The sequence below is a fragment of the Mobula birostris genome, chromosome 3 (assembly GCF_030028105.1).
Source record: "Mobula birostris isolate sMobBir1 chromosome 3, sMobBir1.hap1, whole genome shotgun sequence".
Classification (NCBI taxonomy): Eukaryota; Metazoa; Chordata; class Chondrichthyes; order Myliobatiformes; family Myliobatidae; genus Mobula; species Mobula birostris.
Window position 1 is genome coordinate 232064219 of NC_092372.1, and position 14274 is coordinate 232078492.

A 14274-nucleotide genomic window follows, 5' to 3' on the forward strand; every position below is an offset into this window, starting at 1 on the left:
CTGAGAACAGTCTGCTCTAGCAAATTTACAGCCGTGCCATATTCTTTCCATTTCTTGATAATTGTACTCCAAGGGATATTCATTGAAAATTCCAATATTCATTGGAAAATTTCTTGTATCCATCTCCTGACGAGTACTTTTCAATAACCTTTTTGCGGTATTGCTTGGAGTGTTCTTTTGTCTTCATGGTGTAGTTTTGCCAGGATATTGACACACCAGCAGTTGGGCCTTTCAGATACAAATGCATTTTTACTACAATGAATTGAAACACATTAACTGCATAAAGGTCCCCAAAAACAGATCTCCATTTAACTAATTAGGTGACTTCTAAAACTAATTGACTGCACAAGTGATGATTTGGTTTGTTATAATAAAGGGGGATGAATACTCATGTAATAGATTATTTTGTGTTTTATATTTGTAATTCATTTAGATGACTTTGTAGAGATCTGTTTTCACTTTGACACGAAAGAGTCTTTTTCTGTTGATCAGTGTCAAAATAAGCCAAATTAAATGTACTGTGATTCAATGTTGTAAAACAATAAAACATGAAAACTTCCAAGGTGGGAGGGGGGTCAATATTTTTTACAGGAACTGTATCAATCCTGCACTTTGTGAACTATTCCCAGAAACTTCAGCCACCTCTGTACTGCTGTCACCATCCTCCAATCCACCTGGTAAGCTCCTCTCTCATGCCTCTGTTATTCCCTTTATTCCATTCTGATACTGATACATTTAACTTGTGCTTCTCCCTCTCAAATTGCAGTATGAATTCAATCATATTATGATCACTGTCTCCTAAAGGTTCCTTTATGTTAAGCTCCCAAATAAGATCTGGGTTATTACTTAACACACAATCTAAGATTACCTTTCCCCATGTAGGCTCAAGCACAAGCTGCTCTAAAAAGCCATCTCTTAGACATTCAACAAATTTCCCCTCCTGTGATCTGACATCAACCTGATTTTCCCAATCTACTTGCATATTGCCCCATTACAGTTGTGACATTACCCTTATTACATGCCCTTTCCAGCTCCCTTTGCAATCTCAACCCCATATCTTGGCTACTATGTGGAGGCCTATATAGGATTCCCATAATGGTTTTTCACCCTTGCAGTTTCTTAACTCCACCGACAAAGCCATCTCTTACCAACAGAGCCACACCACCACCTATATCTTCCTGCCTACACCCTTTCGATACAAAGTATATCCTTTGATGTTAAACTCCCAACTATGCTCTTCTTTCAGCCACGACTCAGTGATGTGCTCCACATCATACCAACCAACCTCTAACTGCGCCACAAGTTCATGCACCTTATTCCGAATGCTACGCATAGGTAAATACAACACGTTCAGTCCTGCATTTTTCGTCCTTTTGAATTTTGCCTCTGTGGTACAATTTAACTCTTTGCTCTGTCTGCATTTGTACACAATCACTGGCTTGTCCTTCCTTACTTTCATGTTGGATCCATGTAAACCTTCTGGTTCATCTTCAGTTCTATCATCCTGGTTCTCATCCCCCTGCCATATTACTTTAAACCACTCTTAACAGGTCGAGTAAGAATATTGGTCCCCCTCAGATTCAAGTGCAACGCGTCCCTTTGGTACAGGTCACACTTGCCCCAAAAGAGGCAATGATCCATAAATCTGAATCCCTGCCCCCGTTCCAATTCTTCAGCACACACATTTATCTGCCACCTCATTCTATTCCTATCCTCACTGTTGCCTGGCACAGGGCATCAATCCGAGATTACTATGCTTGAGGTCCTGCTTCTCAGCTTCCTTCCTAACTCCTTGTATTCTGCTTTCAGGACCTCCTCCCTTTTTCTACCTATATCATTGGTGCCAATATGTACCACGGCTTCTGGCTGCTCATCCTTCCTTTTCAGGATATTGTTGGCACGTTCAGAAATGTCGTGGATCCTGGCACAAGGAAGGCAAACTACTATTCATGTTTCTTTTTCACGTCCACAAAATTGCCCATCTGTCCCCCTAGCTGAGTCCCCTATTACTGCTGCCATCCTCTTCACTTCCCTACTTTTCTGAGCCACAGGGCCAGACTCAGTGTCTGAGGCATGGCTGCTGTTGCTTCCCCCAGATAGACCCCCTCCCCTCAACAGTATTCAAAATGGAGTACTTATTGTTGAGAGGGTGGCCACAAGGGTGCTCTCCACTATCTGATGTTCTCCCTTCCCTCTTCTGACAGTCACCCCTTGCGGTCACTACTCCCTGTAGCTCCTGTCTATCACTGCTTCAGTTTCCCTAACAAAACAAAGGTCATCGAGCCGCAGCTCCAGCTTCTTAACACAGACTCCAAGACGATGCATCTTGATGCATCTGGCGCAGATGTGGCCACTGGGGAGGCTGGTAGTCTCTCAGAAATCCCACATCTGACACCCAGAACGGAATGCTGGCCCTGTAGACATACCCCCTATTCTCTCAAGAATTAAATAAGTAAAAAGAAATAAGAAATAAGTAATGAACTTACCTACCTACCTTGCTTCCGTCTTTCCGCGCCAAAGCCCGGTTGAGCCAATGCCGTATCACTCTGACTCAGACCACTCAGACAATGACCACTCCCATGATGACCGCTCCACTAGACAGTACCACTCCTTTATGGAGTCTGGGTTTTTAAAGCTTTTTGCCAGACTTGCACAGGAATGTTTCCACTGTGCCTGCAGTTCTACCTATTTAGTTCTTCCTTGCACCCATCTTATATTTGCAATTTATAATAATTTTATAACTACACTGTACTTCTGCCATAACACAATACATTTCACATCTAAGTCAGTGAAAATACACCCAGATTCTGATCTGCGTTAGTTGGCCGGTGATAAGACCTGTGCTGTGAGCATAGAGGCAGGCAATGTGGGAAAAGGGCTCAAGAACGGAGTTGGGGGGGGAACCCCATCACAGAACAGGAGGAAAGGGTAGGTCCACAGTCAGCAAAGAGGGTCAGATTGCATAAAATGCATGGGTAGAAGATTCTGCAGAGGATGATGGTTATGTAGAAGTTATGAGAAGATTATCAGTGGTCATAGAGGTGGATTTGGTGGTTAGGGTGGGTTTAGATATGGAGGTGGAATCACTTAACTAGTTTGCTTCCATGAAGTGAGTAAATTGTTGAGTTTTATTAAACATCAACTGTCAACAACACGGTCTAGGCATATCCAGACAATGTGCCAGTCCAATTACTATATATTTACAAGAACCAATCCCTTAGTAGACCCCAGAATCATCACATTGGCCACAGCAGGAGGTAAGCAATTGGAGAAGAAGATGGTGAATATCTGCACACACTAACCCTTTCTGGGAACTGCATCAGCGCTGGCACTGCAACCCCCTTGGGTTGGGGATCCCTTTGCCTTAGAACTTCATGGATCATTTGCTGGGCTGTCCCAAAGTCCAAGAACTGTCACTGGAGAATAGCACGAAACTTCACTAACAAAAGAAAATCTGCAGATGCTGGAAATCAACTTCATGAAGGATCTTGGCCCAAAACATTGATTGACTACTCTTTTCCAGAGATGCTCCCTGGCTTGCTGAGTTCCCCCAGCATTCTGCGTGTGTTACCAAACTTCACAAGCCCAGCAGGGAAGGACAATCTCCTTGTGGCACTAAACCAGAACTGTCAGTAAACACAAGGGAACAAAACTCAGTACAATATACAAAACCTGCCCCCTGAGATCAGAGAGGCTACACTCACATGGCAATACACATAATGCTGGAGGAATTCAGCGGGTCAGGCAGCATCTATGGAGATGAATGAACAGTCGACATTTTGGGCTGAGAACCCTCATCAGGACAGTTTATTCATTTTCATCAATCTGCCTGACCTAGTTAGCACCTCCAGCATTTTGTGTGTGTGTTGCTCTGGATTTCTAGCATCTGCAGAGTCTCTTGTGTAACTGAAGTTACATGAGAGAAATGAAGCTATTTGGACGCAGCCCTATGTGACCTGGTGTACACTCCTTCCAGTGTCTGCAGACACCATCCTTCATCCCTCTATGCCCTCCTGTCTGGTCCTTGTGTATGTTGTGCATTTGGCAAACACAGTTGAACCCATCCCATCCTTCCTGTCCTGTGTAGGTGTCCATTACTGCCCAACAATTCCCATCTCTCCTGTAGCATGTACATTCTGTATCTGACATCTGTCCAATACAGCCCAACCTGTCTCAGCCCTCCTTATGACATACGTTGTGTAACTGTCCTACAATGCCCAACCCTTCCCAACCTTCCTGTACTGTGTGTTATGTATCTGCCTGACAGGGCCCAATCCATCCAGCCCTCCTGTACTGGGTTATGTATCTGTCTAACACTGCCCAAACTATCCCAGCCCTCCTGTCCTGTGTGTAATGTATCTGTCCCACACTGTCCAACCCATCCCAGCCCTCCTGTCCCGTGTGTAATATATCTGTCCTAAACTGTCCACCCTATCCCAGCCCTCCTGTCCCGTGTGTAATATATCTGTCCTACATTGTCCAACCCAACCCAGCCCTCCTGTCCCATGTGTAATATATCTGTCCTACATTGTCCAACCTATCCCAGCCCTCCTGTCCCGTGTGTAATATATCTGTCCTACATTGTCCAACCTATCCCAGCCCTCCTGTCCCATGTGTAATATATCTGTCCTACATTGTCCAACCCATCCCAGCCCTCCTGTCCCGTGTGTAATATATCTGTCCTACATTGTCCAACCCATCCCAGCCCTCCTGGTCCATTTGCTGTCCATCCTGTGATCCTCCTTCTGCCCATCTGAGCTGTGGTTTTCTTATCCTGCACTGACACCCAGTCCCAAGACCCTGCGGTCGATGCCTCCTACGGCTTGTTTTGCCTCTGAAAGTTACGAAGGTTTTCCAGCCCTGTCTGACTGATGACTCCATATGTCTGTGAGTAACTGCCCCAGGCAGCTTTTGGGTTCCCTGCCGCCTCCATGTTTGATGTCACCTGGAACATCTTCTTCACAGGACGGTTCTCTCGGCTTTGCGACTGTGGCCTTGGGTTCTATAAAATAGAGCAGAAAGGAATGTTGGAGGCAGTGCCATCATACCATTCAGTCAGATACTGTCTCCCTTCATGCCTCTGCTGACTCTCTGGGTACTGTCTTCTGCACAATTATTCATTACATTTGTAACGCCCTAGTTAAGATTTTACTGCTAATGCTGTGGGATATTTCATCTAATATCTAAGCAGTGTGTTCTGCTGGCAGTGTTTGGGTTAATGGGTTGTGATGTTCAGCTTAGGAATGTCGGGTCAGTCAGGAATGATGGAATTAGGAGAAGGTTCTAGAGAAAGCTAGGCAGAGAGGTTTTGTGATGTACACGAAAGATGTCGAGGTCCTTTTCTGCAGGAGATGGAGAGAGAAGATCGAGAGAACTGACGGTAGGATTCGATCCATCCAGAATGTGTGATTTGATGGAGTCCAAGATGGACAGTTCTCTCAGTGATTGATGAATAGGAGTTGGTGTCATGCGTATATGGACACCAACCTGTGCACGCTTGACTGTTTTAGTTATAAAAGGCCCGTTTATCATTTTTCCCCTTTCTTCTTTAATAACCATTTCATTAAGTGACACTTACACATCACCAAGGACCTCACGTGGTCTGTACATACCAGCTGTATAGTGAAAAAAGCACAACAGCACCTCTTTCACCTCAGACAGTTGAAGAAGATTGGTATGAGCCCCCAAGTCCCAAGAACTTTCTACAGGGGCACAACTGAGAGCATCCTGACTGGCTGAATCACTGCGTGATATGGTAACTGTACTTCCCTCAATCACAGGACTCTGCAGAGAGTGGTGCAGACAGCCAGGCACATCTATAGATGTGAACATTCCACTATTCAGGACATTTACAAAGACAGGTATGTAAAAAGGGCCCGAAGGATCATTGGGGACCCGAGTCACCCCAACCACAAACTGTTCCAGCTGCTACCATCCGGGAAACGATACCGCAGCATAAAAGCCAGGACCAGAAGGTCCGGGACAGCTTCTTCCACCAGGCCATCAGACTGATTAATTCAAGCTGATACATTTGTATTTCTATGTTATACTGACTATCCTACTATTTATTATACAGTACTTTAAATTGTACATTTAGATGGAGACATAATGTAAAGAATTTTACTCCTCATGTATATGAAGGATGTAAGCAATAAAATCAATTCAATCGGGCTTCGGCAATAACGGGTCGAGGCGAGGTAGGTTACCTGTGAGGAATAGAAACAGGAAGCATGTCTGTGAGACTGGTGTTCTGTACTGGGTGTTAGATGTGGGAAGTCCAGGAGACTCCCAGGCTCCCGGACGGCCACATCTGCACCAGGTGCGGCAAGCTGCAGCTCCTTAGGGGCCATGTTAGGGAACTGGAGGTGTAGCTCAATGACCTTTGTCTGGTCAGGGAAAGTGAGGAGGTGATAGAGAGGAACTATAGGCAGGTAGTCACACCGGGGCCTCAGGAGTCAGATAAGTGGGTAACAGTAAGGAGAGGGAACGGCAGGAGTCAGATATCAGAAAGTATCCCTGTGGATGTCCCCCTTAACAATAAGTACTCCTGTCTGAGTTCAGTTGGGGGGGGGCGGCTGACCTGGGGGAAGCAACAGTGGTCGTGCCTCTGGCACAGGGTCTGACCCTGTAGCTCAGAAGGGTAGGGAAAGGAAGAGGAAGGCAGCAGTAATAGGGGACTCTATAGTCAGGGGGTCAGACAGGTGATTCTGTGGATGCAGGAAAGAAACATGAATGGTAGTTTGCCTCCCAGGTGCCAGGGTCCAGGATGTTTCTGATCATGTCCACGATATGCTGAAGTGGGAAGGTGAACAGCCAGAGGACATGGTACATATTGGTACCAATGACATAGGTAGAAAAAGGGAGGTACTCCTGAAAACAGCCTACAAGGAGTTAGGAAGGAAGTTGAGAAGCAGGACATCAAAGGTAGTGATCTCAGGATTACTGCCTGTGCCATGCAACAGTGAGTATAAGAATAGAATGAGCTGGAGGATAAATGTGTGGCTGAGGGATTGGAGCAGGGGGCAGGGATTCAGATTTCTGAATCACTGGGACCTCTTTTTGAACAGGTGTGACCTGTACAAAAAGGACAGGTTGCACTTGAATCCGAGGGGGATCAATATCCTGGCAGGGAGGTGTGCTAAAGCTATTGGGGAGAGTTGAAACTAGAATTGCTAGGGGATGGGAACCGAACTGAACAGACCGAGGAAGGGGCGGTTGGCTCACAAATAGAGAAAGCATGGAGACAGTGTGAGAGGGAGGATTGGCAGGTGATAGAGAAGGGATACGCTGAGACCAATGGTTTGAGATGTGTCCATTTTAATGCAAGGAGTATTATGAACAAAGCAGATGAGCTTAGAGCGTGGATCAGCACTTGCAGCTCTGAAGCTGAGACCATTAAAGAGACTTCAATGGCTCGGGGCAGCAATGGTTAATGGAGTGCCAGGCTTTATAAGTTTTGGAAAGGACATGAGGGAGGCAAAGGAGGTGTGGGCGTGGCACTGTTAATCAGAGATAGTGTCACAGCTGCAGAAAAGGAGGAAGTCATAGAGGGATTATCTACTGAGTCTCTGTGGGTGGAAGTTAGAAACAGGAAGGGGTCAATAACTCTACTGGGTGTATTTTTTATAGACCACCCATTAATAACAGGGACATCAAGGAGCAGATAAGGAGGCAGATTCTGGAAAGGTGTAATAACAACAGGGTTGTCATGGTGGGAGATTGTAATTTCCCCAATATTGACTGGCATTTCCCTAGAGCAAGGGGTGCAGAGGGGTGAAGTTTGTTAGGTGTGTTCAGGAAGGTATCCTGACACAATATGTAGATAAGCCTACAAGAGAAGAGGCTGTACTTGATCTGGTATTGGGAAATGAACCTGGTCGGGTGTCAGATCTCTCAGTGGGAGAGCATTTTGGATATAGTTATCACAATTCTATCTGCTTTACTATACCACTGGAGAATGATAGGAACAGACAAGTTAGGAAAGTGTTTAATTGAAGTAAGGGCAAACATGAAGCTATTAAGGTAGGAACTTGGAAGCATAAATTGGGAACAGATGTTAGACCATAAGACAAAGGAGCAAAAGTCGGCCATTTGGCCCATCGAGTCTGCTCCGCCATTTTATCATGAGCTGATTCATTCTCCCATTTAGTCCCACTCCCCCGCCTTCTCACAATAACCTTTCATGCCCTGGCTACTCAGATACCTATCAATCTCTGCCTTAAATACACCCAATGACTTGGCCTCCACTGCTGCCCGTGGCAACAAATTCCATAGATTCACCACCCTCTGGCTAAAAAAATTTCTTCGCATTTCTGTCCTGAATGGGTGCACTTCAATCCTTAAGTCATGCCCTCTCGTACTAGACTCCCCCACCATGGGAAACAACTTTGCCACATCCACTCTGTCCATGCCTTTCAACATTCGAAATGTTGTTATGAGGTCTCCCCTCGTTCTTCTAAACTCCAAGGAATACAGTCCAAGAGCGGACAAACGTTCTTCATATATTAACCCTCTCATTCCCGGAATTATTCTAGTGAATCTTCTCTGTACCCTCTCCAACATCAGCACATCCTTTCTTAAATAAGGAGACCAAAACTGTCCACAGTACTCCAAGTGAGGTCTCACCAGCGCCTTATAGAGCCTCAACATCACATCCCTGCTCCTATACTCTATTCCTCTAGAAATGAATGCCAACATTGCATTCGCCTTCTTCACCACCAACTCAACCTGGAGGTTAACCTTAAGGGTATCCTATACGAGGACTCCCAAGTCCCGTTGCATCTCAGAACTTTGAATTCTCTCCCCATTTAAATAATAGTCTGCCCGTTTATTTCTTCTGCCAAAGTGCATAACTTTCCAACATTGTATTTCATTTGCCACTTCTTTGCCCATTCTTCCAATCTATCCAAGTCTCTCTGCAGACACTCTGTTTCCTCAGCACTACCGGCTCGTCCACCTATCTTCGTATTGTCAGCAAACTTAGCCACAAAGCCATCTATTCCATAATCCATCTATTCCAGTGCATGTTCTCAGGGAAATGCACAGAAGAAATGTGGCAAATGTTCAGGGGATATTTGTGTGGGGTTCTGCATACTGTAGGTATGTTCCAATGAGACAGGAAAGGATGGTAGGGTACAGGAACCGTGGTGTACAAAGGCTGTTGAAAATCTTGTCAAGAAGAAAAGCTTACGAAAGGTTCAAAAAATAGGTAATGATAGAGATTTGGAAGATTATAAGGCTAGCAGGAAGGAGTTTAAGAATGGAATTCTGCGAGCCAGAAGAGGCCATGAGAAGGGCTTAGCGAGTAGGATTAAAGAAAACCCCAAGGCATTCTACGAGTATGTGAAGAACAAGAGAATAAGATGTGAGAGAGTAGGATCAATCAAGAGTGACAGTGGAAAGGTGTGCATGGAACCGGAGGAGATAGCAGAGGTACTTAATAGAAACATAGAAACATAGAAAATAGGTGCAGGAGTAGGCCATTCGGCCCTTCGAGCCTGCACCGCCATTTATTATGATCATGGCTGATCATCCAACTCAGAACACCGCCCCAGCCTTCCCTCCATACCCCCTGACCCCCATAGCCACAAGGGCCATATCTAACTCCCTCTTAAATATAGCCAATGAACTGGCCTCAACTGTTTCCTGTGGCAGAGAATTCCACAGATTCACCACTCTCTGTGTGAAGTTTTTCCTAATCTCGGTCCTAAAAGGCTTCCCCTCTATCCTCAAACTGTGACCCCTCATTCTGGACTTCCCCAATATCGGGAACAATCTTCCTGCATCTAGCCTGTCCAATCCCTTTAGGATCTTATACGTTTCAATCAGATCCCCCCTCAATCTTCTAAATTCCAACGAGTACAAGCCCAGTTCATCCATTCTTTCTTCATATGAAAGTCCTGCCATCCCAGGAATCAATCTGGTGAACCTTCTCTGTACTCCCTCTATGGCAAGGATGTCTTTCCTCAGATTAGGGGACCAAAACTGCACACAATACTCCAGGTGCGGTCTCGCCAAGGCCTTGTACAACTGCAGTAGTACCTCCCTGCTCCTGTACTCAAATCCTCTCGCTATAAATGCCAGCATACCATTCGCCTTTTTTTTTTAATGAATACTTTGCTTCAGTATTCACTACGGAAAAGGATTTTGGTGATTGCAGGGATGACTTACAGTGGATTGAAAACCTTGAGCATATAGACATTAAGAAAGAGGATGTGCCGGAGCTTTTGGAAAGTATCAAGTCAGATAAGTCTCCGGGACCAGATGAAATGGTTGGGAGGAGGAGGAGAAGATGGTGGCGCAATGTGGCCTCTCCAGTGATGATATCTGTTATCTGTCAAGTAGGATGCCGTGCACAATTCTGATTTGATGGAGGCAGACGTGAGAGCACAGAGGAACATCTGGTGAAACTTCTGAAATGCCTGTTTCGCTGCCGCCGCTACTGTGTGATACGAAATCTCCAGAGGGGAAGGCCCCGAATCCTTGGCTTTGCTTGTTGCTCGGCAGCCGAGGCCAGGATCGAAGTGGTCGGCAGAGATGGTGCTCAGTGCTTGGTGTTGGAGGGCTGGTTGGAGGCTCGAAGTTTTCAGACGGACTCACAGTCGGTCTGTGGTCGGGTGCTTCCAGGATGCTGCATCGGCAAGTTTGCGGTGCTGGAGGTTCATGGCAGGGACAGCTTTTCTCTCCTTCTACCATCTGTGTGAGATGATGGGGCTATCGGGACTTTGAGGCTTCTTTTTACCGTGCCCATGGTCTGCTCTTATCAAATTACAGTATTGCTTTGCACTATTGTAACAATGTGTTATAATTATGTGGTTTTTGTCAGTTTTAGTCTTGGTCTGTCTTGTGTTTCTGTGATATCATACTGGAGGAACATTGCATCATTTTTTAATGCATGCATATCTAAATAACATTAAACGAGGACTGAGTGTCCTCATAATCTAAACTAAATGTACCCCAGGCTACTGTGGGAGGCAAGGGAAGAGCCTCTGGCAATGATCTGTGCATCATCAATGGGGACGGGAGAGGTTCCAAAAGATCGGAGGGTTGTAGATATTGATCTCTTATTCAAGAAAGGGAGTAGAGATAGGAAATTATAGACTACTGAGTCTTACTTCAGTGGTTGGTAAGTTGATGGAAAAGATCCTGAGAGGCAGGATTTATGAACATCTGGGGAGGCATAATATGGTTAGAAAATAGCTTTGTCAAATGCAGGTCGTACCTTATGAGCCTGATTGAATTTTTTCAAAACACGTTGAAGATACAGCAGTAGGTATTGTGTATATGGATTTCAGCAAGGCATTTGATAAGGTACCCCATGCAAGGCTTATTGAGAAAGTAAGGAGGCATGGAATTCAAGGGGACCTTGCTTTGCGAATCCAGAATTGGCTTGCCCACAGAAGGCAAAGAGTGGTTGTAGATGGGTCATATTCTGCGTGGAGGTCAGTGACCTGTGGTGTGCCTCAGGGATCTGTTCTGGGACCCTTACTCTTCATGATTTTTATAAATGACCTGGATGAGGAAGTGGAGGGATGGGTTAGTAAGTTTGCTGATGACACAAAGTTTGGGGGTGTTGTGGATAGTGTGGAGGGCTGTCAAGAGGTTACAGCGGGACATTGATAGAATGCAAAACTGGGCTAAGAAGTGGCAGATGGAGTTCAACCCAGATAAGCGTGAGGTGGTTCATTTTGGTAGGTCAAATATGATGGCAGAATATAGTATTAATGGCAAGACTCTTGGCAGTGTGAAGGATCAGAAGGATCTTGGGGTCCAAGTCCATAGGACACTGAAAGCTTCTGCCCAGGTTGACTCTGTTGTTAAGAAGGCATACGGTGCATTGGCCTTCATCAACTGTGGGATTTGAGTTCAAGAGCTGAGAGGTAACGTTACAGCTATATAGGACTCTGGTCAGACCCCATGAGTACTGTGCTCATTTCTGGTCATCTTACTACGGAAGGATGTGGAAACTATAGAAAGGGTGCAGAGGATATTTACAAGATGGGGAGCATGCCTTATGAGAATAGGTTGAGTGAACTCGGCCTTTTCTCCTTGAAGCGGCAGAGGATGAGAGGTGACCTGATAGAGGTGGACAAGATGATGAGAGGCATTGATCGTGTGGATAGTCAGAGGCTTTTTCCCAGGGCTGAAATGGCTAACATGAGAGGGCACAGTTTTAAGGTGCTTGGAAGTATGTACAGAGGAGATGGCAGGGTTAAATTTTTTTTACACGGAGAGTGGTGAGTGCATGGAATGGGCTGCCAGTGACGGTGGTGGAGGTGGATATGATAGGGTCTTTTATGAGACTCCTGGATAGGTACATGGAGCTTAGAAAAATAGAGGGCTATGGGTAACCCTAGGTAATTTCTAAAGTAAGTACTTGTTCGACACAGCATTGTGGGCCAAAGGGCCTGTATTGTGCTGTAGATTTTCTATGTTTTTATGTTTCTAATTTATAAATATACTTCCTTATAATTGTACGTAGTGTATGACCTGTTATTTCTTCCTGACAGGTAATTGTATATGGGCTGCATTTACACAGTATTCACTCAGCTTGGGGTGCAGGTGGCTGAAATATCCTGGCTCTCCCAGTCTGGTAGGACCCAAGTCATATCGACCCTAGATGTACATTGTTCCAAAGAGTCTATTGGCCTGTTAGTGAGGGGTTAACCAGCCATTTTCGGGAGATGCCCGGTTAAAAGGGGTTTCATTGTGGGGGCTATCATCCGTGATCTAATTCGCTAATACTGTGTATTTGTTGTAAGAATTGATTAAGTGGGTTGTGTGTTTAAGACTGTGTTTAAACTAGTGCCCAGAAAAAATTAAGATACTTGATTATGGACCCCACAGGGAATAAGCCTTTTTTTTTATTTAGTGCAATCGTGAACAATGGCCAAATCAGAAATGCTGATCAAGTCAACTAGTTCCCAAAGAGAACTCTGATAGGCCAATCAGATGGTTCACTGCTGCTCAGCGATAGAACACAGAAAACAGGCACAAGGATCACTAGCACGAGGAAATCTGCAGATGCTGGAATTTCAAGCAACACACATAAAAATTGCTGGTGAATGCAGCAGGACAGGCAGCATCTATAGGAAGAGGTACAGTTGACATTTCGGGCCGAGATTTTTCAACAGGACTAATTGAAAGAAGAGATAGTAAGAGATTTGAAAGTGGGAGGGGGAGGGGAGAAGCAAAATGATAGGAGAAGACAGGAGGGGGAGGGATGGAGCTAAGAGCTGGAAAGTTGATTGGCAAAAGGGATAGACCATAAGACCATAAGACAAAGGAGTAGAAGTCGGCCATTTGGCTCATCGAGTCTGCTCCACCACTTTATCATGAGCTGATTCATTCTCGCATTTAGTCCCACTCCCCCGCCTTCTCACCATAACCTTTCATGCCCTGGCTACTCAGATACCTATCAATCTCTGCCTTAAATACACCCAATGACTTGGCCTCCACTGCTGCCTGTGGCAACAAATTCCATAGATTCACCACCCACTGGCTAAAAAAATTCCTTCGCATTTCTGTTCGGAATGGGCACATTTCAATCCTTAAGTCATGCCCTCTTGTACTAGACTGCCCCACCATGGGAAACAATTTTGCCACATCCACTCTGTCCACACCTTTCAACATTCGAAATGTTTCTGTGAGGTTCCCCCCCTCACTCTTCTGAACTCCAAGGAATACAGTCCAAGAGCGGACAAACGTTCCTCATATGTTAACCCTCTCATTCCCGGAATCATTCTAGTGAATCTTCTCTGTACCCTCTCCAATGTCAGCACATCCTTTCTTAAATAAGGAACCCAAAACTGCCCACAGTACTCCATGTGAGGTCTTACCAGTGCCTTATAGAGCCTCAACATCACATCCCTGCTCCTATACTCTACTCCTCTAGAAATGAATGCCAACATTGCATTCGCCTTCTTCACCACTGACTCAACCTGGAGGTTAACCTTAAGGGTATCCTGCACGAGGGCTCCCAAGTCCCGTTGCATTTCAGAACTTTGAATTCTCTCCCCATTTAAGTAATAGTCTGCCCATTTATTTCTTCTGCCAAAGTGCATAACTTTCCAACATTGTATTTCATTTGCCACTTCTTTGCCCATTCTTCCAATCTATCCAAGTCTCTCTGCAGACTCTCTGTTTCCTCAGCACTACTGGCCCCTCCACCTATCTTTGTATCATCAGCAAACTTAGCCACAAAGCCATCTATTTCACAATCCAAATCGTTGATATACAACGTAAAAAGAAGTGGCCCCAACACAGACCCCTGTG

General features: G+C 45.2%; 1 protein-coding gene across 3 annotated transcripts in view; it reads right to left on the reverse strand.

The window, feature by feature from the left end:
• Positions 1 to 2399: 2399 nt before the first annotated feature.
• The window catches only part of mapk15 (mitogen-activated protein kinase 15), a 177028-nt gene continuing 165153 nt past the window's right edge, over positions 2400 to 14274 (reverse strand). For all 3 annotated transcript variants that reach the window (XM_072254351.1, XM_072254350.1, XM_072254349.1), the window contains one exon: positions 2400 to 5002. In XM_072254351.1, the coding sequence (XP_072110452.1) occupies positions 4817 to 5002 (186 nt within the window). In that variant the 3' untranslated portion in view covers positions 2400 to 4816. The remainder of the gene's footprint in view (positions 5003 to 14274) is intronic.